General features: G+C 48.3%; 2 protein-coding genes across 7 annotated transcripts in view; one reads left to right on the forward strand and one right to left on the reverse strand.

Annotated features, from left to right (window-relative positions):
• Nucleotides 1-19,555, reverse strand: part of LOC309530191 (uncharacterized protein) — a 65,607-nt gene extending 46,052 nt beyond the window's left edge. For 2 of the 6 annotated variants that reach the window (XR_014218647.1, XR_014218648.1), the window contains exons 1-2: nucleotides 9,756-10,392; nucleotides 9,430-9,508 (exon numbers count right to left, since the gene is read on the reverse strand). Coding sequence is in view for 1 of the 6 variants with exons in the window: in XM_082218920.1 (XP_082075046.1) it covers nucleotides 9,756-9,781 (26 nt within the window). In the remaining 5 variants the exon portion in view is untranslated. The other 4 variants (XR_014218646.1, XR_014218645.1, XR_014218649.1 and 1 more) reach the window with 4 other exon arrangements.
• Nucleotides 19,556-23,826: 4,271 nt separating this feature from the next.
• On the forward strand, nucleotides 23,827-25,495 carry POU3F3 (POU class 3 homeobox 3). Its single transcript, XM_082221524.1, has one exon. It carries the CDS (start codon nucleotides 23,915-23,917, stop codon nucleotides 25,280-25,282), a length of 1,368 nt encoding a protein of 455 aa, XP_082077650.1. The 5' UTR covers nucleotides 23,827-23,914; the 3' UTR covers nucleotides 25,283-25,495.
• Nucleotides 25,496-25,702: the final 207 nt, after the last annotated feature.

Consider the following 25,702-nt stretch of genomic DNA (forward strand, 5'->3'; position numbering starts at 1 on the left):
CAGACTCTGGGGTTGTGGTGCTCATCTCACTTTATTAGCCGAGGGAGCTGGCATACAGCTTCCAGGTCATGTGGCCAGCATGACTAAGCCGCTTCTGACGAAACAGAGCAGCACACGGAAACGCCGTTTACCTTCCCACCAGAGTGGTACCTATTTATCTACTTGCACTTTGACGTGCTTTCGAACTGCTAGGTTGGCAGGAGCAGGGACCGAGCAACAGGAGCTCACCCCATCGCGGGGATTCAAACCACCGACCTTCTGATCGGCAAGTCCTAGGCTCTGTGGTTTAACCCATAGCGCCACCCGTGGTACCTCATCTCATTTAAAGAAACAGTAGCATAAGAAACTGTCGCAAAGGTTAAGGATGCAGCCCCTCCCCACCCCCATTGCTCAGAGGGGTGCAGCTGACAGTGGTATGAGATGGGGGGCTGTGGCAGCAGCTAGGTTTTGGAAATCCATCCCCCAGGAGATTCTCCCTCCCACTTTACAGGCTTTCTGATATTCAGTGGAAACTTGCGTTTCATCAGTAGGGCTGCTTCTCCATTATTCATAGGTGGCCCAAGCTGGGAGGCAGCATCCCCCTAACTAGCCTGCTGTCCTCAGATGCTGTGGAGGATACTATCCCAATGCCAGCGTTGAAGTAACTGGCAGTCCAGTTAGCATATATACGTATGTAGAATGGGAGAGTACCGTCTTGTCCTTTCCCTCAGGCAGCAAAATGTCTTGAGCCAGCCCTGCTCTTGAGGACTTTGATTGGCAGGGAATTTCTCCTCATTCATTATTTTGATATTTGGGTTTGTTTGGTGTTTGTGTGTGCGTGCATTGGTTTTTTGTTTGCTATGTTAATTTATTTTTGTTACTTTTTGATTGATTATTGTACTGCCTCTGTGTGTGTTTTAATTTAATGTTTGCATGCTGCTTTGAAGGCCTTCGGTGGGGGGAAAGCTGTCAAACATATTTTTTTTATATATGAACTGTTCTAAAAGCTAAATACTCCTTCACACATTTCATTCTTCCTAATCAGAGGGAGAGATTATAATGCAACATCATGAATCAAGTCTGCACCGGCACATAGAATGGACTGCTAACCCGTGCATCAGTTAAAGAAGTTCTTGCGGTGCTTCTTTTTTGAACGTAGAACTTATCTCTGTGTTGGATAAATATTACGTATAAAGCTGCTCTAACCACATTGGACTGGATTCAACTAACAAATCCAACTAGCAGAAGCCAGAACACAGACTTCCGCTAGTGCATTGGGGCTTACTTCACTTTCCTTCCCCCACCATTTGCCACATACACACACCTAATTTTCGGGGGGGGGGGCGTCCAGGAGAACACACACACACACACCCCGAGTAGTTTACCCAGAGAGGAGACGGAGTCTTGTACCATCTGGCAAGCTGAAAATCTTGTGCTCATGAAACAATTGTCATAGCACTACGGTGAATTCCTCTCCTTATTAATTTCAAAGTTGCATTGTGTCGCATTGAACTTACTCCCTTGTAAAGTGTGCATTACAGCCCTAAAAGCCCAAACCAAGACTATATTCCATGAAATAAAAGCAGTCCAAGAAGCCTTAGATCATTTATGCAAGTGAAGCCCCACCGACTGCTGCTCTGGGACTTCCTTATTTAGAACGATATGACTATTTTATTGTTGTGGACTGAACAACTCTATATATCTCTAGCCATGGGTAGGCAAACTAAGGCCCGGGGGCTGGATCTGGCCCAATCACCTTCTAAATCCAGCCCACGGACAGTCCAGCAATCAGTGTGTGTTTACATGAGCAGAATGTGTCCTTTTTATTTAAAATGCATCTCTGGGTTATTTGTGGGGCACAGAAATTCATTCTTCTTTTTTCAAAATATAGTCTGGCCCCCCACAAGATCTGAGGGACAGTGGACCGGCCCCTGTTGAAAAAGTTTGCTGGCCCCTGCTCTAAGCAATCCCTGTTGAATTAAAGCATTGTATAGGATTGAAGTCTTAATTGTTCTCTTATAGCCTGATCCTATACATGTTGACCTGGGAGTAAACCTCACTGCATTCCATGAAACTTATCCCTGATATTGTTTACTTGGGGGAGTAAGTGCCATTCAACTCAATAACACTTGCTGATAAGTAAACATGCACACAAACTCATTCTGAAAGAGAAGGGGAAAGATCATGTTATTTGTGCATGTTATATTAGGATCTACTTTGATGTTAGATGTGTAAATGTTAGACAGTCAATGAGGTGTGGTGGTTAGAGTGTTAGACTAGGACCTGGGAGATGAATTCAAGTCCCGACAGGAACATGAAACTCACTGGGTGAGTCCCCAGCTCTCAGCCTAAACTCTCAGACAAAGTTGTTGTGATGATAATAATATAGAGAGGGGGAGAGAGTCATGTATGCCAGCTACCATGAGCTGCTTGGAGCACTGGTGAGCTACAAATCCAAGAAAAAATAAATATATTGAAGCAAGCTATTGTTTTAAGGATGACTTATCTAATATGTTTATACATTTATAGGGTAGATAGATGGTAGATATATAAATTATCCTGCATATATTATGGACTGTTTTGTTTTTAAAGAGGTCCCTGGCAGATATGTCAGAAGTTTCCAAACATAGAAGCATGCGGTGTCACAGCTCATAGGCTCTCCTTGTTAAAAGTCCCAAACATATTTTTTTTAAAAAAAAAGAAATAAGCATTACAAATTATGCTCGAATAATATCAGTGTCTGTTGAAGTGGATACAGGATCAGAATTTAATATATATAGGGAAAAGAAATAAGGAGGAATTAAAGCTGCAACATGCAACAAGCAATCTGAATATCAGCTGTGTGAATTTAAATTTTCCTTTGTCACTGGTTCTTAATATGCTGGGGGGGGGTCTCTAACCCCAAGCCTTGCTTTTTTTTTTTTTTTTTGGTGTGCAGTCAGCGCTTGAAATTTGCATTTAAACAAATGACATAGAGAACAATGTACCATGTCTTCTTCTTTTTCTCCCCCGTGAGACTGTTCTTCAAGTATAATGTAAAGAACTGCTAACTTTAAAATTACATTTCTGTCTGCCTTTTTAACCTACTGTTGTGACAAGTAATAACTGACTTCTTTAACCAAAAGAATTTGGGAAGGGGGGGGAAATTATTCTAGACCTGATTCATCTTGTTTACAGTGAGCGCTTTATAATGAATGTTTCACCTGAGTAGTCAGTCACATTCCTTAAAAAAGAATAAAAATGCAAATCTTTCAAAATACAAACATCGAGGAGAAAAAGAAAATGTTGTTCAGTGCTTTCCTTTTTAAACTCATGATGTCTGTGGGGGATATTTGTTATTTACCATATACCCTAAACTACATTAACTTATACCATACACCTGGTTTAAAATATGTTGACATGAACGTAAGATCGATTAATTGCGTATCACTTGCTCACTGATAGTCTAAATGCCTATGACCAGAATAGCTCCATTGCCCCAAGGGAAAGTTAAGTTGGCAGAACATGAGACTCTTGATCTCAGGGCTGTGAGTTTGAACCCCACATTGAGCAAAGGAACCCCACATTGCAGGGAGTTGGTCTAGATAATTCTCAGCATCCCTTCCAACTCTATGATTCAGAGTGGGGAGCCAGAGACCCTCCAAGCATTATTGGACTCCATCTGGCTGTGTCCCTGAACACTGGAGAAGCTGGCTGGGGCTGATGAGAGCTGGGAGTCCAACAACGTTGGGAGGACCATCGCTTCCCAATCCCTGACATACGACATGGTGATCTGCTATCCAAACTGGAGGTGCCCACTGGGGAAGTACAAGGCCCTGGGGCCCCAGTAGCTCTTTAGGTTCTAGTCTCAGGATGTAGTTTCATGAATGCATTCAGGCTTCCTAGGAATCCCAGCCATTTTGCTTAGAACAAAAATGAGTTTGATGGAGACCTAGAGCACACAACTCAGAGTCAACTCTAGAAAACAACAGTGTGTAAATATTGTTTCTTGATTACTTTCACACTTCTGATGAAGGTGGACAGGTCTGAAATTTTAGCCATCCTTCAGGTCTGGGTCTGTATTTTCATATATCTAAGCAAAACTCCATAATGTCAGTAAATTTGATTAATTCACATATTGCATGTGGCACTGCCTACCCCCCCCCCCCACACACACACACAAACCTTGTTTTTGGCTATTAGCTTCCCACCCCTAAAACACACTGACACAACTGGTAACTAAAATTAACTAAAAATAAAAAACCCCGCACAGTTGGAAGTTCCACTAGCAAGCGTTCTGTATTCATTTCTATGTATGTCACCAACATCATACAAATGAGATTGACCCTGCAATCAAAAAGAAGTGTTCAGGAGATAGGGTGATATTAGCAATGCTCTTTCATTATGTGTAATGTTAGCTTTTTATTCTGAAATTGTTCAGACCAAATTGGTATCCCAGACCAAACAAACATTTACTTGAAAATCAGTGGAACTTGCTTCATGTCTTAGGCTGATCATCACTTGTTATATTCTTCCATAAGTTCCATCAATATGTACTTTCATTGTTTAGAAGACAGGAACAAATTCTGACCTGTGTGTTTTTAGCTTTGCCATGTGAGTACATGTACATTACATTACAACATCCAGGTTTAAGGCCCTATATGTATAAGGTTTGCCTGCCTTTTTCAGAAATTTTAAACTGCTTTACACCCCATCAAGACTGAAATCTTATATCTACTTATTTGGGAGTGAGTTCCACTGAACTGAATGCCTTACTTTTGAGTAAACATAGATAGTATCCATGGGGGAAGGGGAAGTCAAATCTTACATGTGAATCCTTGAAAACAGACTTGTTCTTAAATGCAATATTAGAAAGTGATCTCAAAAATAAAATACTTTCATGTATGCTGATTTTGAGTCATTCAAATTGTTAAAATTGGTGCTAGATGGGTTCTAAATGGTTTCTGCTTGCATGCATGAGATGAGCACTGGAATAAACAGCAAACCAATTTGTTTAAGTGAACCCACAATGATGTTGCTACACTTCATTTTTTATATAGGGAGTCTGAAAAATTAAGCAAATTCTCTGTAACTGGACAGCCTGACATAAAGCATACATCTACCGATTTATCTATCCTAAAATTCCAGGTTGTCAAAATTGTTGCAGTAACATTACAACCACAAAATAGAGGCCACAGTAAAAGCTAGAGAAAGTTAACCATAGCAAAATCAAATGGAATGTATTATCAAATGAAAACTCTTTCTCTGAATATTGGTAACACTAGGCTCTGAAGGCTTCCCAAAGTAGAGAACTTCAAAGAGCTGGGCCTAAATACAGAACACACTATGGAATTATGGGACCTGCAGATGTCCTCTTTCCCAAATCTCAGTGGTCAGGAGGAAAAACAGGCCTTAAGATAAACAGGTTTGAAACCGTTATAGGTTAAAACCAATACTTCGAAATGAATGCAGCTCGAAGAATCTGGCATAAAACAGAATGGGCTTCAAATAAATGATTTATTTCCTCATAGTGATATTTTAGTTTCTGACAGTGCAAAGAAGACTAATTCAGCATGGATTTGTATGTGTGATGTGAGACAGAGTATTACTTTTCAGAATCAAGTTTTCCCCCATTTAAAAAAAAATACACAATATTTCAGTTACTGGGGGGAATGTAAATACGACTGCTAAATTGATGTTTTATCTGTAAAAGGGCAAAATAATTGTGGTTTTAATCTCCTAAATGTATAAAGTGATTGCTTAATTTCTGTGTGTGTGTGTGTGTGTGTGTGTGTGTGTGTGTGTGTGTGTATTCTAGATGCTAAAATGATATAATTTGTGCCTTCTTTTATTTAATAGGTTTAGCATAAATTGCTCTTTTTGTTGTTCCTTAATAGGATTTCCCCTGAATATAATATTATATAATTTTACCATTTATAAGAATTTAAATAACTTTTTAAAATCACAAATAAGGTTCATATTCCAAACAGATATTATGTTTTGCTAATGGATGTAATTGTATTTATACACACACACACATATAGATGCTGAGAAGCTACAGATATGATACTGCAAAGAGTTTGTTTTCTCTTCCCTCATAGCCCTCCACTTTAATTCCAAATCTGGTGAACAGGACATTTGTGAAAGTTAGTGAGCATACTCTTTGACAGAACCAATAAATGTTTAAATACAGAATGTGTTTACATCCTGCATGTAGGTTTAAAAATATAAAGAACACTTTTACTGTATAGAAAATATAATCTGCACTAACAAGCAAGAAAATGTGATGTCGCTAAATAGAATACACACACACACATATAGTTCTGTTTCCCAATCTACAAGCTAAAACAAACCTTGTCCAAATGAATGGGATTAAATTAGTTTAAACCCAAATACGCTATTTTAACTATGCTGTGGATCTGGCTGTATGTATTGGTGAAGTGCAATATAAACCACTAAAATGCTTTTTTTTTGTCTTTTTCTTTTTGTTCATCCAAATTCGATCATGTTTTTGCAGAAGCAAATATTTCTTACAGTGTGCCACATCATGTGATACTATCTTGTTAGATTTGAGTCCTCTGCCTCCTTGCAGCAGGTCTTTGCACGTGTTCCCCTTTCTATTGTCGTTTCTGCTTGCTTCCTAAATAAAACCTTTACGTAAAGGAGACGAGTGCCCAGGGCCACCCTTGTAAATACTTTCTGTGAGCTTAACACCATGACACTGAGTTCCTAATGCTTTGACTAAACACACTCACTGACAAGGAAGACAAACCTCAAGTGAAATTCTGTGCACACATAGGTGGAATAAAAAAAAATCTGCAGTGTTTATTTTCCAGAAAATATGTTTAGGTCTGAGAAGCCAGATCATCAAGGCATGATTCTCTTAGATTTCAGCAGGATAAAGATAAGGCCCCAACTGTGACCCTATTGAAACACTGTGGCTGGAGTGCTGAGTGGAACCAAAAGTTTCTCTTCCAGCTCAAAGAAGTATCATGTTGCTTTTAACAGTTAAGTCCAGAGGAAACTAGTCCTACCTAATGAATACATACATAAAGGAGCTAGGCTTAAATCTACAAGACCAATAAGGGCAGAAAGTGATGCAAATGAACAGTGATATCATGAGTACACCTAATAAGAACACAAGGCCATCCCACTGGAATCAATGGCAAAATTCTGATTGCCTTATGGCTGTCAATGTTCTGGATTTAACCTTTGAGCCATTTTGCTGGAAGCTCTTGCTGCGATCACTTTGCTACTATAAGGAGCATTAAACTTAAAAATAATAATCATAATTGCAAATGCACTTTTTTAAACCTCATAACCCAGATGCACATTTAGCTGTGAAATACATTAACAAAAAAGTGTTCTCTTCCTTTGTGGTGGTTGCAACATATGACAGCATATTAAGCAATGTATCGTATTGAGGCCACTGCTTACTGATGAATTTCAGTTAATTGGTTTATAGCCGTAATGTACAAAAATAATGTGCTGCACTATAAATATATTACATATAGGGAGCGGGGGAATATTTGATATTACACATAATAAGGTGTATTTATATAGGTAAGATAACATGCCATCCCTTTCTACATAAGTCTAATTATAAAATACATTCTATAATATTTGTTACATTATGGATAGTATAAGAATGGAATGGAGTGTTGTGTTTGTGTTCATTGACTCCTCCAAATTCTTTTCCTTCTAGTGAAGTGTAAAATAAAATTAAGCATCACCTTCCAACACAGATTTAGACATGCTTTTGGCTTAAGCACCCCAAATTCTGTGCTGGATTGTTACCAGTTTTTACTGCTTCTAATATTGTGTCATTCTTACTACATTTGACTTTCAAAGGTTTGCGGGGTTTTATTTAAAAAATAAAATAAAATCAGGACTGTGATACTAAGCCACTCAACTTGGAAATAAATTTCATTTAAATCAATGGGAACTACTCCCCAGTCAAAGTGTTAAGATCAAGGTGTCAAGATATGGTTCCATATTATCTTTTAAAAATATGGCAAAATGTTGAATCAAACTGATGGAATCCAAAGTGAGGTATTTACAGATAAGAAAAAGGTAGCTAAAGTGGAGTGGGGTGAAGTTCTGATTAATTTTAAATACAATACATTTCAAATATTAATATTTCCCATGATTTATTCACTGGCTTCCATGTGTCATTTCAAGTTAGTTGCACTTCATATTTCAAAGGAAAAATATGGCGTCGTCCCCCCCTCAGTACAACTGTTCTGTTAATTCATTTTGTAATATCTGTGTGGTTAAAGCAAACGGATCTGCGCTAAATTACTTATGCCAGAACCATGCTGAATGTATCAGGATATGCAAGTTTACATTATTTTCTTATGCATTATTTTTTTTTCTTCCCACCTATGTTATCTAGCCTAATTGTGAGATCTGCTTATTTATTTATTTTATATGTGTTTGGGTGTAGAATGAAGTTGGGTATACGTTTTTTAAGCCTTCTGTAAGTTAACAGCTCTATTTAAATTAGTCATAAATATGAGAATGCTAGCCTCATTTGCACTTATCTTACTAAATAAGCACCTTGTTGAATTCATTATTAAATTTCTACTACTACTCCTTAGTGACTGTGTGATTACCTCAAAAATATAGCTGAAAAAACTCAGTGAGATGTTTCATATATCCTTGGTTACTGAGATTAGATCATTTTTTTCCTTGATGCCCGAAGGTAAATTACTTCAATATAATTTCTAGATAAATGAGTAAGAACTCTAAGATCAGACCCTATTAGGATATATATGCAGCCAAGCATAATGCAAATATGGCTAGCCTTAAGTGGAAAATGTGTCTAAAAAGGTTGGAAAGTTAATGTTAACCAGTGAACAAGTGCCAGCAACTTTATGATAATTACTACCTGCCAAATTATTTGCTAATATATACTAGAAAAAAATACATATCTAAGCATTGAATAATTTTATAATTAGACAATGGGAAAATTACAAATGCATTTTTTAAAGTATTTTCCCTCAAAGGTGGCATGCAGATAGAATTACAAAGCTGTGATCTGTTTCAATGCAGAACTATATTTAATGTGTAACAGGTAAGTCTTTGTCTATCCTTCCCTGTACTTTGGATTTTAAAACAAAATAATACACATTATATATACTTATCTGGAAGCAACTCACAAATTATTTTCATGATTGAAATAAATCATAGATTTATTGGTAAGTGAGAGTAAATGCAATATTTCCATATATGAGCTATAAAATGTTCTCCACATTTCTACCAAGTCTTCAAACGCCACAACTTTAAAACGCAGATATAGATATATAGATATATTAAAAAAAACTCTAGCATACCAACACAAAAATCAAATGTCTCCTTTTCCATTTAGTGTTTTTATGTCATTAAAAGCTCACAAGCAAAGCAAATGTACAACAAAACAGAATAAATTGGGGGAAAGGGGGGTTGTTGGTTTAAAAAAAAAAAACTTACTGAGCACACAGGAAATGAAGGATTTTCTTCCACAATGATACCAACCTTCTAGGTAGTTCCTGGGTTAACAGATCAGCCCCTGTCAAGGAGAAACTAGTGAAGTCTCCTTTGATATATATATAGAGAGAAATAGATGCCTGCAGTTGGGGATCGGGAGAGGAGGAGGAGGATGGCTGGGAGGCGGGGGGGGAGAGAGAGAGTGCAGTCAAACTTGGGTACCAAATTTTAGGGAAGGGCTGCTTTTTTCAATGATGCGGGGTGGGGGGGGTGGGAGGAGATGGAGAGGGGAATCGTCGGGATCAGAGGAGCGCTTCCCACTCGCCTACCTCTCCCGGTCCATCTCCATCCCCATCTTCACACGCGAGCGCGCGCGCACACACGCCCCTCTTCCGCCACTTATCCGCGCGCATCCTCTGCTCTAAAAGAGAGGCGCCAGGTGGCGGGGAGCGGGGGGGGGGGCTAAGGCCACTTCTTCTTCTTAATGATCCGTCCTCAGCCGGGGTGACTCGCGCGCGGCGGCGAGCCGAGTCCCGGGGCTGCGCGCCTCGCGCCTCTGCTCTAGGAGAGCCGCCCAGCCCAGCCCAGCCCAGCCTAGCCTAGCCGACGGCTGGGGTTAGAGGCGGCGGCGGCGGCAGGCAGAAGCGCGCGGCAAGAGCGGCGGCAAGATTCCTCGGCTGAGGCGGGAGCGAAGGGGCTGCAGAGCGGCGGCAGGCAGGCGGGCTAGTCGGTCCAATGGTCCGGCTGGATTGCGAGCGGAGAGAAGGCGGGAAGGGGAACGTCAGGCGCTCTGTGTGTGTGTGTGTGTGTGTGTGTGTGTGTGTGTGTGTTCTTTCCCCCCCCTTCCTTCTTTGGTTCCCCTCACCCTCCCTCAGGTAAAACGCAGACTCCCCTCCCCCACGCTCAGACCTCGGTCTTTCCTGACGGGGGGGGGGCACCGCCACCACCCTCGACCCTGAGGAAACCAAGATCGAAGGCGGCGGCAACGGGAGCTGGGGGGGGGGGAGAGGGGAAGGGAGGGAAGGAGGCGTCCGAGGCAGCGCGCGCGCGTGTGTGGTGGTGGTGGGGTGTGTGGCGGAGAGGGAAGGTGGCGGAGAATTGAACTCTGGAAAGTAAACCAGCCCAAATGGGAGACTCAGGTTGGCCAATTGGTTGCGTCGTCGCTTTGGGCGGGAGGTGCGGGGTGGGGGGGGAGAGAGAGAGCGCGAGGGAAAGATGCGTTGGCAACATCGCGTGTGGGGATGTGGCGGGGGTGGGGGGAGGGGGCTCCTCGCCTTTCCTGAGGCGGTGGGGGTGGGGTGGGGCTACCTGGCACGCCGCGCGCGCTACTTTTCCCTCAGCGAGGTGTTTAGCTTGACTGGACTGGCGCTGTCTGTCGGGGGAAAGCAGCTTATCTTCCCGCTTGCCTGCCTGCCTGCCTGCCTTGCTCTCCCGCCCGCCCGCTCGCTCGCTGCTGCCTCTCTTTCCCTCTCGCAGCCCAGAAGCCTCCAGCAAGGGTCAGGCAGAGCCCAGGAAAGCAATTAAAGGCGCATCTGCCGCTCTTGTTTGCCTTTCCGTCGTCCGAGGAGGTCCGGCTACTGCCAGCTCCCTGAGGGATGGACGGCTTCCCTCCCTGGAGGGACGGGGGTGGAGAGACTGAGGGAGAGAAAGCGGAGATTAAATCCAAAAGATTAAAGCGAAAGTCTGCCTTTCCTTCCCCCTCCCGTCAACACACACACACACGAGGGAGACACGGTTTTTCATTTCTTTATTGTTTAAAGAGTTTCCAGCGGGAAGACTCCCCAGCTCTCCACCCTCACAGCCCGCCTCTCCTCAGCCCGCGCTCCTCTAATGTCTGGTGTTCGCAGAGGACTAGTCTCTTGGCGCCCGCCGTCCTTCCCCTCATCCGCCTTCTGGCAACTTCACTGCGAAGAAACACCAGCGGCGAGGCGTCGGTCTTGGGCTGGCTGGCTTCGCTCTCGGCCTCAGGACACCGAAGGCAGGCGGAGGGGAAGAAAGGGGGGGGAGAGGAAGGGGCCCGGCCTTTTCGCCGCCGCCATTGCCCCCTTCCACGGTGGCACCGGTGGGAAACCTCGACTAAAGAACAGCTGGGGAGAAGGGAAGCCTCACCGAGAAGGCTGAGGGGATGTTATTTCCCGCCGCTTTGGAAGTGGGAGCTCCGAGACGTGGAGACTAATTGGCCCCTGACAGCAGCCCTTCTATAGAGAGGCTCTGTGGAAAGGAAGGCGGCCTGTGGCAGCAGCGCGCGGGTGGGTATCTGTCCGCGCAGGGCAAGCGCGATACCTTTAAAAGATTTGTGAGCCTCGAAGAAAAAAATAAAGAACAGAGAAGAAAGGAAGGCAGGAGGAGCAGATTACTTTAAGCGTTCCGTTTGTCGGCGATCCAATTTTATTAGGATTTACTCTAATTTGCGCCGCGCATCCCTGGGGAAATAATGCCTTGATTAATGTAATCCTGCGCTGGGATCCCTCCACAAATGCCCTTCTCCCTGGAGAAGCCTCCTGTTTGACAAACAAAAAACAGAGCAGCAACTCTTGCAATCTGCACTCACCTTTAGGAGCTGGGCGGGGATTGCGGCCCGGGGGGGGGGGATTGGGCGGGAGAGAAAAGTCGCCTCTTCAGACGCGGTGGCAACATTTTTAGAAGAAGGAGCGGGGGGGCCGCAATCCTGGCCTCCTGTTTGTGCGCACGCCCGTCAGCGCGCCCAGGCGGCAACCCCAAGAATTGTGCAGCCCCAGAACGGCTTTCGTCGTCTTCTTCTTCTTCTTCTTCTTCTTCTTCTTCTTCTTCTTCTTCTTCTTCTTCCTCCTCCCCCCTCTACCCCCAACCACACACATATCCCATATCCCCTCGCTTAACTCTATCGATGTCCCTTTTGTCACACACACCCTTCACACCATTGGTTGGTATGTGGGTGTCCCCAGCACCACCACAAGCACAGCAGGTCCCTCAGCAAAACGATCTCAGCTCTCCTGGTCCAGAAACCAGCTACGGCCAATAATACTTCCTGTCCTGCTGCCAGAAGCAGCAGTCTGCGGCAGAATAGCCTTCCCGGCAGCCTGCTCCACTGGCAGCAGGGCGGGTGGGTGGAACAAAACCGGAGGTGGGGGGGGGCGTTCAGGTAAGCTGAGGAACCCGTTCCAGTTCCTCCTGTTATAACACACAGAAACGCGCACAGGTCCACTGGGGCTCCCTCAACTTTCAAGAACAAGCTCGGCTACCGCCTCCTACACTCGCTAGTCTTGGTACAGGCCAGTCGCCACAAATGAGGCCTGGGGAAAACATTGTGCTTTTGTTTTCTGAGGGAGAGCAAACCTTTCTGAGGCTGCCTTCCATGCGCTTCATCACAGAAGCCGAGCGCCAGTTCGGGGTTTTGAAATCTACCCTCTCCCTCCTTAAAAATAAAAAAGAGGGGGGTGGACAGAGAAAGAAGAGGAAAAGCCCATTGGGGCCCAACCCACCCCGCCTTGAAAAGGCTATTTCTGGGAGAAGCAGCGCGCGGTTGGCGTTCATGGCGCCGTGACAAAGCCTGAGAAAGACGAACTCCCCTCACAAAAGGTGTGTGTGTGTGTGTGTGTGTGTGTGTGTGTGTGTGTGTGTTGCAGAGTTGCCACCCTGTTCGAAGCAACAGCGTGTGGGGAGAACGAGGCAGGCTGAAGAGAGAGGACTCCATCGACTCCACCAGGTGGTCTCACATTGCCCTTCTCACCCAAATGGGCCTTTCCCGCCGATTTGGCCCCTGCCCCGCCGCTCCGCTCGCAGCGCCTCCGCGGCTGCGCCTTCGCGCTGCCTCCCTGCTCCAGGCCGCCCTGCCATTTCTGAGCAGCTCGGCGGGGCTGGAGGGGAAAGTGGTGGCCATGAGAAGAAGGAGGAGGAGGAGGAGGAGGAGGAGGAGGAGGAGGAGGAGGAGAAGAAGAAGAAGAAGAAGAAGAAGAAGAAGAAGAAGAATCATCTGGCGGGGGGGGGGACGGGGAGAGGCAGCAGTGGCTGCTAGCCAGAGAAAGACCACAGTCCTGCGCCTCTCTCTGTAGAGAGGCAGAAGTTAAAAGCAATTCACACCGATTCATCTTAGCACGGGGGGGGGGGGGGATGGACTAGATTCGCACCAATAGAAACATGTGCAACTGCAAAAAAAAAAAATTTAAAGAGAGAGCGCGCACCACGGTAAAGCCCTGTCATCTTCAGGAGGGTGGTTGTTGCCTACTCTGAGTAAAAGCGGGATTGGCTAGCCATTCTTAAAACAGAAATTCAGAAAGCCTCTCGCCACCTCAGGTTCCTTCCTTTCTCCCCAGCTGCAGAATAACAACGTTTTTGTTCCTGGCCAAACTTGAGAAGGGGAGGAATCCGCCAGAGAGGAAGGAACTATTCTTTGATCCTAACTTTTTGTTGTTGTTCCATGGGTCTTCTTGGAGATCACCAAATATGGTGGCTAGTTTTTTCCCTAGCAGCGTTTATATTACCCATTTCCTACCTCTTCTCGAACTGTTATGTACATATATATGCATTTGGAGGGGAGATGTTAGGCTGGGAGGGCTGAGAATCGCAGCCTTGTCCTGCTTTCGAGGCCCCCCGCCACCCCCATCTCCTCCCCACCCCAGCAGCAAAGGCTATCCCTCCTCTCGCCTTCCCGGAAGGCGAGCAGGCGGCCTGAGCGCGTTCCTGTGAAATTCCAAAAAGAGCAGCCTTTAGCTTGACCTACTGCAGTCTGAACCGAGATCCTCAGACAATAGGCAAGTTCAAATGTCAAATTAAAAAGAAAAGAAAAAGAAAATCTAATAATAATAAGCGGGGCTGCCTAACTTCGTCGGTGCCTCTTTTCCAACGTGCCACACACAACAACAACAAAAATACAGCATTTCATAAGCCCCAAACTGCCATCGTTCTGCGCCTTGAAACAAAACAAAAAAATCTGCAACTCACCCCACTATGTAATGCATATTAATGTTGCTTTTTCCTTTAAAAAAAAAAAAACGTGGGGGAAGCCTATTGAGGTGGCAGCTCCGCAGCTCACAATGATCTCCAGCCTCTAAGAATACAGGGTTGCAAATTCGCTGCTCTCCCTCCCCCCCCCCCCAGCCCGGCCCGTTTTAAAGAGACTGATACTTTCAGCCTCCTTTGTATCACGTCCGTACCTGGGCGATTAGAAACGCCCCACAACCACCTCCCTTCCGTGGGAGTGGGGTGTGGGGAACTCCCTCGCCCTATGGATTTTTATTTTCATTATTTCATTTCTTTGGAAGCGCCGAAGGGTTCATTTCCATCTCGGGCCAGGCGAGCGCGCCCGCCCGCATTCAGCCCGTTTCAAAAGCCAAGAGTAGGAGATATTGTTCCATCTATTCGCCGGCTAACTTTTCCATTCCGCCCGGCACGTTTGAGGTGGCGGCTTCATCACCCCACCCCCTTGCTCGCCTCTTCTTCCCCACCCCACCCCCCACCCGCGTTTGCCTCCCAAGGACAATCGCATTGCGTAATGGCAAGGAGCGAGCATCCCCAAAAAGGTGCCTTTTCTTCTCCTCGAGCCCCATTCGTGGCCTGCTCAGCTCCTGCCTTCCTACTTCTAATTTATTACACGACCCGAAAGGCTTTTGTTGGGCGCAAAACAATAAACAAAGCTCAGCCTGGGGCTCTCACAATGAGATGTATGGATAAAAAGAGCAGGCCTGTCCCACTGTTGTTTTCTTATGGTGCCTGACACTCTTTCAACGTAACAGGGATGTATTTTTTCTCTCCCTCGCGCGCACACACACCCTTGCCCCCAACTCCCTCACCCACCCCCCACCTCCTTACTTCCCCCAGATTAGCAACTCTCATCCTCCTCCTAGTACTAAACCGTCATCGACCAGCCCGGCTACGAAGAACTAGGAACTGTAAAGTTGGGGAGCAGCACCCCAAAAGGCCCAGTCTAGGAAGCTGAACTGGAGACAGGCGCAACTTGACCGTCACCATCATTCACTCCGAAAGAAGATACTTTAAAAAATAAAAAATAGGTATTTGAACACTAAGAAGGAACTTGGCTCTCCGAGGCTACTGGACACCTCGTGGTCCTTGCATTTAAGGCTGCAATCCTAACGTGTCTGCACAGAAGTAAATCCTGTTGAATTTCAATGGGGCTGACTCCCGAGTAGGAGGGATTACGATTGCAGCCTAAGCGGATGAATCCTCAGGACGGCAAATACCTGCTAACAATTTGACAACGCTCCTCCTCTATTTATGTTGTAAATGAGTTTACAACCGGGTAAAATAATAAATACATCATTTATAGCATTGGTATTTTCTTATCTTGTTTTTTTATAGGCTCTCTTTCCCTCTCGTGTGTGTGTGTGTGTGTGTGTGTGTGTGTGTGTGGCACATGCATAAGTAACTCCTGCCAAATGGACTTGTTGCTGTGGGGTTTTTTTAATTTTTCATTTTTTGCATCCAGGAGGTTCTGTTTGCTTTTACCCTCTTTTGATGTAGGCGGCCAGGAATAAGGCTGAAGGGTTTTGGGTTCCTCCCCGCCACATATACATGAGAAAGTTTCACTCGAAGGCGGGGGGAAAGGAAGGAGAAAAGACAGATCAAGAACTAAGCTGGGACAGGATGGAAGGAGGGGAACGGGAGGGGTGGGGAGGAAAGGCCAATGTTTTCCAGATACCAGATATTAAAAACTGCTGCTCCGATCCAAAATCGCGTGTTCAGGCACTCATCAGCTGCATAATTAACAGCGATAAATGATGCTGGCGTTTGTGAAGAAAATTGCGTTCAGGAAACACACCACAATAGTCTGGGGTATTGTCGTCGCTTCCCCTGCCAGATCCGTCAGTGTGGAAACTTGTGTAAGCGACCCGAAGCGCAACTAACAAGCCTATCCAAGAGTTTTGAAATTCGACTTGGTCACCTTCAGCCGGGGAAAGGGCTGGTGGGGAGCTATCTCAGACTCGCCCCATTAAGGAAAGCGGAGCAATGTCTTACGTTCTTTCCTTTCCCTCCCGCCTGGTATGCAAACAGTACTTCTGAAACACCCTTTCATAGATCCACACAGCAATTCCCGTTTCTGTTCTCTTAAGGAACCGGGTGGAAGATTTGCAGCGCAATCCTGTAGGCGGAAGTGAGTCCCACTGAGACCAATGAGGCTCACGCCCCGGGGGAATGCGTGCAGGATCTTAGCCTTAGCCGAAGAGGCCAAGATTGAGAGAGAGTGAGTTCATGGTACCTCTTTCCTATCAGGAACGCGGCGGCCCTACCAAGTGTCGCAGGTGTCGAAAGACAGCCTGTAAGAAAGTTAACAGGAACAAAAGTCACGGAGAGACGGCGAGGGTCTCAGCAGCCCTTGCCCAAGAGCCGCTTTCTCCAACCACCTGCCCTCGCTCAGGCCACTGGAAGTGGGAGGGGAACCGGCAGAAGGAACCAGGAACCGGACAACACGTTGACCTTCCTAGCTCCGAGTTTTTATGGGGGAGTATCTGAACCCCACAGAGATGGTGCAAACCGTGTGCTCTGGATCGGGGCAGCCTGCGAGACCCTGGCGAGAAGGGCAACCCTTCTGTGGGTTTTGCATCTACTGCTCATCTTAGCAGTGCTGCTTTCCTCTCTATCCTCAGGGACAAGGGAGTAGCCTAGGAAAACTCTGGGCGCCTGATTCAGTTGGGGGAATACTTCTCCAGGTACAGAATAGCAAACAAACGTTACAATCTGCTGGAAAAAGCCCCGCCGATGCCTTTCCCAGCTCTCCAGGGGGCCTTAAACTTCCTCGGTCTGGTAGAACCCTGCAGCACACCTCTTTCCACCAAACATGCCCGCTTCCTCTTCATTCTTTTACTTCTTAATGTTAAACTGGTTCCTTTTATTTAGGTGAAACTGAGATCTCGGTTAGCAGCGTGCTCCAAATCACCACTTTATAGCCAGTGACTGATGACTCTCTGAGAAGTTTCCCACAAGTTTCCCATTACTGCTGGGTTCCTGGGTTTCCCGTTGCTGGGGGTTATGACAGCTCTATATAAATTCTAGGTTTGCGTTATTTTATTTTATTTTTAAAAATAATAACAACAAAAACCCTGCATATTACTCTCTTTTTTCCCCAGCCTCCTTTCCCCCTCTTGCGGTCAGAGGAAGAGGGCAGGAAGACGAACGCCCTTGATGCTTGAGATTACGCACAAACACGGACGTATAAATATATATATACACACATATATCAGAAGCTGGGGTACGCGGAACCTATCCTTTCCGCTGCTTCTAACAACTTTTTGCTAGGCATCAACTGCCGCTCAGCAAAAGTGTCTTCGACTTTCCCCCGCTCGAGAGCCGCGTCAGTGCGCCCCCTGCCGACCGGCACCGGCCCTGTCTCTCTCTCTTTCTGTTCGAGCACTTCGAAAGTTCTATTTTGTTCAGCAAACCGTATCTTATAAAATTAACGACAACCAATAAAATTAGCGTATATGTTACGACTGTCCAAAACAAAATAAAGTTAGTTTTAGTTGAAGCTGGGGGGGGTGGAGGGGGGAGGGAAAGCTCCGCTTTTTGGCTTCTCTTCTCCCTGGCTGGACCGAGGCCCTTTTATCTAAAGCCCAGTGCACAAACATATAGCTTAATGTGACTAGTGTTCTTCCTTTATTTCTTTCTCTATGGCAACCAATATGTTCCGCTCAGAAATGTTCCCCCATCAAGGAAACAAATGATCTTGAGCGAGCAGCTTTACGCGGCATCTGTTCCAATGGAGCACACAGAGTTAACCCCAGTCAAAAGGGAAGCTCAGCGCGTCAACAAGAAGGGGGAAATGAGCGGTGCTTCTACACCCCCATCTGAAACCGACACCTCCCCACTTCGACGAGAGCCCTCTCGCCCGTTTGCTAGCGGCCGTTGCGCTATTATTATTAATAATAATAGCAATAGTAGTAATAAGAATCAGAAAAATCCGAGTCAGGGCTTGCGTTGCGAAGGGGGCTCTCTGGAGATAACAAGGCTTGGGGGGGGGGGAGGAGAGAAACGAGATTTAAGAAGAGGGCAATACATGAATTCCCGTAGAAAAGAAAAGAAACAAAAATGAGGAAAGGCGGCCCCGAACTGGATTTATAGAAAAGCGAGTGAAGTTCTCTAGGACACCCACAGCCAGCCATCTCCAACACCAACAACACTGTTTAAAAAAACAGCACTGTTTAAAAATAAAATATGTGGCACAAGAAAAAGAGTTTTTCTAGGTAGTTAGATGGAATCCAGCCTAGGGAAAGAAGGCTAAAAAGGGCCTGGGTTGTGGGGTGTTGTGTTTTTTTCCAGGGAGGCCGGGCGGGGGGGGGGGCCGCCTGTATCAGGGGCAAAAGAGGCAATGTGAATCCTGCTTCCTTCTAATACTCCGGCCCCAGCCTCCTTGGAGAATAAAATGAAGGGATGTCCTGGTTAGTTTTGATTGATTATACTCTTTCTGATGGACTTTCACTACAGAGCTGTAGATGTTGTGCTTAACCGCCTGTTCCCTAGTTACAACATTAACCCTCTCGGCGCATCACCGGCCGATGGCCTTCTCCTCCTCCTCCTCCTCCTCTTCCTCCAACCCCAGTTTTATTTTCCTCGGGGTCAAAGCAGGTGCCTATAAGGGGGTGTCTCTCTGCCTTGCCTGGACCCCTTGGGCGCAGAAGGAGAGAGGGGGGAACAACAACATCACAAACAACAACAACAACCACGCTCCAAGTCATCTTCCAATCCCTTTCCCCTCAGAAGAGTTACACACCAGTGCCATCCCCCCAAAAAAGTACAGCAGTAGCTAGCAGCGAGGGGTGGCTTCAGTTCGCTAGAATGACTCCAGGTTAATGTTCCACTAAGATGTCTGAGAGGAGAGTATCTATTTTTGAAACAAAAACAAATTGTGGCGGGGAGGGAGTTTTGTTCCATCCAGGGAGTTTTCAGAGGTTCCCAGTCTTGCCCCAAACACAAGCGCACCCAGGCGCGCTTTCAGAAGACATTTATGGGAAAGGAACGGAGAGAGAGGTAAAACAAGTGAAAAAGAGGGAGGAAAAGAGAAACGCAAACTTACCAAAAGGAGCTCCGAGACTTGGAAGATTTGTATTTTAAGTGCTTGGGAGTGGTTTTTTGGCTATGAGATTAGTAGACGAGGAGAAAATTCGTGTTCTCAACTGCAGCGAAAAGATCCCTGGTAAGATTCTCCTTCGCACTGATTCCACTAAGCCCAGCTCTCCACTAGTCTATTATTTTCACCAAAATATATGAAAATTTATGCAAATGAAAATCAGCACTAACTGTTCTCCCCTTGTTATACTTTGGATTTCCACCCCCCCCCTCAGACAAAGCAATCACACTCTGCAAGGAAAGGGGAGTGGGGGTGGGGAATGAATTGTTGAGGGATGAAGAAGATTAACTTTGAATTTTAAATAAATAAATAACACCCCCCCAAAAAAAAAATCCCCTCTAAACTCAACCAAGAAGATAGTTTGTTTAATGGGTAAACAATATTTGGGGGGATTTCCCCCAAAAAACTTTATTATTATTATTATTGTCGTCGTTGTTATTGTTATTATTACTATTATTGAAGTGGGTCTGCAGAGGCGCTATCGCGTTTCATCGGGCCACCTGAGACGGCTTTTGAAAGCGTGTACTGTGAAATTCATAGCAGTAATTTAGACAAAATCCTCACTGTATATTAATGAAAGACGGCCCCATGGCACCGTTCCTATCCTCCCCATTCAGTGTAAACAAAACCACGAGACTCACTCGGTTTTTTGAGCCTGATCCAAGCAAAATCGGCTGGAAAAGAAAACATGGGGTTCTGGCACGGACTATTCAAACCGACTGCACCTGGAGATCTCCGATTTATTCAATGAAATCTGTGTTAGATCCCTTCATCTGTATGTGTATATCTAAAAGGCGGAAAAGTCTGGGAGACACAGGGGAACACAAAGGAGAAGAATTCTGGATGTTTAGGCTTTCAGTTACCAGAGCTCTTCAGATCTGTATACTTCACCTTAATGGTTTTTCTAAACCTACCTAAGATGGTATCTTTTACTGTACAAGCAGGAGCTGGACCGAGTCCTAAATAAATGCTTGCAGCCTCCAGCTAATCTGCCCATCACGCCAGCTCCGCATACCTTCCTCGCTAGCGGGGATATGTATGCAGTTCGTGCTGTACACTGAAATTCACCTAAGCTGGGTTCTTCTATGGTGAAATTATGAACAGGAGGGAGGGGCGGGGGGCGTTGTGTTGCACATCTTAATGTAAACACGCCGGTGCATATTTTCACGGGGGGGGGGGAGAGAGAGAGAGAGAGAGACCCACGCGCGCACAGTTTATACACTCACAAATGTGGAAGGGGACCCACGCTCTGAGTGCCTGGCCACAGGCTGTGTGTGTGTGTGTGTGTGTGTGTGTGTGTGTGTGTGTAAGCACAACAGCGCACAAACACGCAACCGTCATTAGCCAAGATGCGTTCCTTGAATGTCCGAATGGTGTTATTTCACTGGAATTCCCCGAGGAGTGTTCAATTTGCCCTTGTTTGGGTTGCCACTTTCTCTTTTTTCCTTGGTTCACTGAGGTTGCCTCTGTGCAGCGTTTCCGCTTGGTCGCATCGTTCTCTCTCTCTCTCTCTCTCTCTCTCTCTCTCTCTCTCTCTCTCCCTCCCTCCCTCCCTCCTTCCCTCCCTCCCTTTCTCACTCTCTCTTCCGCCCACCTTAACTCTTTCGGCTGGACTAGCAATAATAAAATGTTTCATAGAGTCAAGTCTATATCCTACAAAATGCTACCGGCGTCGGTGTTATTTTTATACACACACACACATCATGGTTGCATTTATATAGTGATAGGGAATAGAGCCATTTGGAGAGGCATTGCGTTGTTTGAAATGAACCACCCCCCAAAAAATTGTTTTTTGAAAAAGCACCGTGGGATTAACGTAATTTAAAATAGACAAATGGTTAAAAGAAGCTTTCTGAGTATTCTTGAAAGGTAAGGCATCCTTTTGCGTGGAGAGGCCTCGGAGCGCTGCGTGCATCCATACTCCCTCAGTTGGGGGATGGAGAGAGAGAGATGAGGGGCATTGTACTTCCCATAAGATGCGGAATAACCGAGGCTGTAAAACAAAGAAGTGTGGGGCCGGTTGCCTGCAACGAGGAGGAGGAGAGCCGGCCGCCTGAGCCTCTCTGTCCGGCGCAGGCTTTTCAGTGGGAACTGCCATGGCTTAAGGAGGGCTGCTGGCGATTGCACCTTTGTGCCTCTGGGAAGCGGGGGTGGGGGGAGCAGATGCAGAAACAGGCACATGAAACAGGGCAGGAAGGGGAGGGAGGGAAAACTTTGGAAGATACCAGGGAGAGCGCTCCGGGTTTGTTGTTTCTTTCTTCCTTTCTTTAGGCTGGGGGCTTTGTGAATACAGGCAGCCCTTGTGTGCCACGGCTGGTTGCAGATAATACGGCTTAAGCGCGCCCATAAGAGGAATCATATGCATGCAAGTAAAATAAGTACAGTGTTAGATAGTGGGTTTTCCTCTCTTCCGCCCCCCCCCCCCAACACACACACATACTCCTTTCTTCCCTTCCCCCTTTTTCTCTCATTGCTCCCCCCCTTTCTCCCGCCTCCCTCTTCTCAGCTCAATGCCGGGAGAACTCAGATTTATTCACTGGGCTCTAAGAGTTAAGATGTTGTGAGTAGGAAGGAGAGAGAGAGAGAGAGAGAGAGAGAGAGAGAGAGAGAGAGAGAGAGAGAGAGAGAGAGAGAGAGAGAGACCAAAGGAGGGGTGGTGATGGAGAGAAGAGAAGGGGGGCAGGGCAGTTTTCCAAGCCTCCACGACACTTTGCCTAAATTAAAAAGCAACCAATCGGAACGGCCGGAAGGGGGGCCTCGCGTCCTGAGCCAGTCATCGCGGGCCTGCCAATCACTCAGCGGGTAGCCAATCAGCGGGGGCCCTCGCGCTCGACTTCCTTGTATTTGGGAAAGTGTGGTGGTGCGCGCGCTCTCGGCGGAGGGTAAACATTCGACAGTCCCCGCTCTGTGAGGGAGGGACAGAGAGAGAGCTGTCAGAGGGAGAGAAAGAGAAGGAGAGGAGGAGGAAGGGGGGAGGAGGAGGAGGAGGAAGGGGGGAGAAAGAGGAGGAGGAGGCGGCGGCAGCAGCAGCAGCGAGGGAAGAGCAGAGCAGAGCAGAGCGGCTTGTACTCCGGCACCAGCAGAAGAGCACGCTTCACGAGCCTGGCAGCCAACTTCCCCCGCGGAGTTCGCGGCTCAAGGATACCATCTCTGCGCGCCCACCCTCACGCGGCTCCCCTGCGCCCAGCCGCTTCCTCCTCCTCCTCCCGGAGACGACCGCTGGATCTTCGTCACCCTCGCCATCCCTTTCGAATTACAGAGAACTCTGCGATTTTAAACTTTTCTTGGCGAGAGGAGAGAGAGGGAAGGCTGACCAAAGAGATATTGTCGAACTTGCTTTCTTTTATCATGTGAGGAGGAGGAGGACGACGACGACCGACGACGACTGGGGCAACAACCCACACCCACCAAGCCACCCCTTCCCCAAAGAGAAAAAGCGGGGGGGGGGGCGGGAGAGAGAGAAGGGAAAGGAAGCGACATGTCTTCTCCCGATTCCCGCAAGAAGGTGGCCCGAGCAGGACTCTTGTTTCCGAGGGACCCGGGCGCATCGGCCGGGCGTCAACTCTGAGGCGATGCGTCGCCCGCAGCTCCGTCGCCTTGTCCGCCGCCGCCTTCGCCAGCATCGCCAGAAGTTTTCTTAGGACATAAACAAAACTTGCGCGCGAGAGAGAGAGAGAGAGAGGAGAGAGGGGGGACGAAAGCCAGAGAAAGAAAGAAAGAAAGAAACCGAAGCGCCGCGAAAGAGAGAGACCGAGAGACAGTGTGTGCGTGAGGGGCGAAAGAAAGGAGCCCACACGCACTCATTCACCCCATACAAAGCCTTACAGGAGGGGGGAGAAGGGGGAGAAGAGAAACTTTCTCTGTGAGGGGAAAGAAAACAGCGGCGGCGGCGGCAGCAGCAGCAACAACAACAACCCAGAAACTGTGAGGGGAGAAAATATGCTCCTGAGGGAGTGAAGGAGGGAAGCCAAAAGGGGAGTTGTTGTTGCCGACCTCGCTCCCTCCCTCCCCTCGGCGGTTCCCGCTCTTTTTTTTTTTTTCTCCTTTCCTCCCTCCTTCTACCAATATCTAGGGAGAGGGATTCAGTCATGTCTTTCTCGCCGCTGAGGCAACCCCGAACAGGTGAATCGCAATAAGGGGCCGGCGAAGGAGAAGAAGCGGCCGCGCGCGCGTGTGTGTCTGTCTGCGTGTGGCGAGTGTTTCCCCTCAGAGGAGCCGCGAGCCCAGGAGGAGCGGCGGCGGCGGCGCGCGCACCCGCGCGCAAGGAGCCCGCCTCGGGGCCGGCCGGCCGGCGGGCCGGGCAGGCTGAGGAGAGCTGAGGAAACAGCCGAGCCGGGCGGGATTCTGGTGGCGCGCTACTGGGCTGCGGCGGCGGCGGCGGCGGCGGCTTGTGGCGAGCGCAGTGGAGGGGTCGACAGGAAAGCGTCGGCGATGGCTACGGCGGCGTCTAACCCTTACCTGGCCACCAACAGCATCCTGTCGGCGGGCTCCATCGTGCACTCGGACGGCGGCGGCGGCGGCATGCAGCCGGGCAGCGTGGCCGTCACGTCGGTGTCGGGCGGCGGCTACCGCGGCGACCCTTCGTCCGTCAAGATGGTCCAGAGCGACTTCATGCAGGGCGCCATGGCGGCTAGCAACGGCGGCCATATGCTGAGCCACGCGCACCAGTGGGTCACCGCGCTGCCCCACGCCGCCGCCGCCGCCGCCGCTGCCGCCGCCGCCGCCGTGGAAGCCGGCTCTCCCTGGGCCAGCAGCCCGGTCGGCATGACGGGGAGCCCGCAGCAGCAGCAGCAGCAGCAACAGCAACAGCAGCAGCAGCAGCAGCAGCCCGACGTGAAGGGAGGCGGCGGCGGCGGCGGCGGGCGGGACGACCTGCACTCGGGCGCGGCGCTGCACCACCGGCCGCCGCACCTGGGCCCGCCGCACCAGGGCCACTGGGGCGCCGGCGCCGGCGCGCACCTGCCCTCCATGGCCAGCCAGCAGCAGCAGCAGCCTCTGCTGTACTCGCAGCCCGGCGGCTTCACGGTCAACGGCATGCTGAGCCCTCCGCCGGGCAGCCAGAGCCTGGTGCACCCGGGCTTGGTGCGGGGAGACACGCCCGAGCTGGGAGAGCACCCCGGCCACCATCACCACCACCATCACCACCCGCACCCGCACCCGCACCACGGGGGAGGCGGCGGAGGCGGAGGCGGAGGCGGGGGAGGCGGCCTGAACAGCCACGACCCGCACTCGGACGAGGACACGCCGACCTCGGACGACCTGGAGCAGTTCGCCAAGCAGTTCAAGCAGCGTCGGATCAAGCTGGGCTTCACGCAGGCCGACGTGGGCTTGGCGCTGGGCACCCTGTACGGCAACGTCTTCTCGCAGACCACCATCTGCCGCTTCGAGGCTCTGCAGCTGAGCTTCAAGAACATGTGCAAGCTGAAACCTTTGTTGAACAAGTGGCTGGAGGAAGCCGACTCGTCGACGGGCAGCCCCACCAGCATCGACAAGATCGCGGCTCAGGGCCGCAAGAGGAAGAAGCGGACCTCCATCGAGGTGAGTGTCAAGGGGGCCTTGGAGAGCCACTTCTTGAAATGCCCCAAGCCCTCGGCGCAGGAGATTACGAACCTAGCGGACAGCCTGCAGTTGGAGAAGGAGGTGGTCAGGGTTTGGTTTTGCAACCGCAGGCAGAAAGAGAAGCGCATGACCCCCCCGGGGATCCAGCAGCAGACGCCCGACGACGTCTACTCGCAGGTCGGCAACGTGAACTCCGATACGCCGCCGCCCCACCACGGACTCCAGGCGAGCGTGCAGTGAGGGGGGTGGTGTGCGGTGGGGAGGTGGAGGGGGAACGGACAACAAAACAAAAACACAAAAAAGACAGTCGCCATCATCACCATCAACGACAGCAACGCCACAAATTTTAAATAAATAAAAAAAGTGAGAAAGGGATTCTTAGGGAGAAGACAGAAGGGCAGGCAAGCAGGCAGGCAGAGGGAGAGGTGAGCAAGGCGGTGGGGGGGGGAGGGAGAGAAGGGGTGGGGGAGGGGAGGGGGAGAAGGAAGGCGAAGACGCACACAAGGACAGCGACACGCACCTACAGCCCAGACCCAGGCTCCTTGGCTTGCTTTATTTTAAACACACATATCTGGAACACTTAGCGTTCTTCCTTGCAGAGAGATAGTTGGAGATGCTTCCTTGCTACGGCGAGAAAGGGAGCGTTGTGGAGACCCAAAC

This window comes from Podarcis vaucheri (assembly GCF_965113315.1).
Source record: "Podarcis vaucheri genome assembly, chromosome: 4".
NCBI classification, from domain to species: domain Eukaryota; kingdom Metazoa; phylum Chordata; class Lepidosauria; order Squamata; family Lacertidae; genus Podarcis; species Podarcis vaucheri.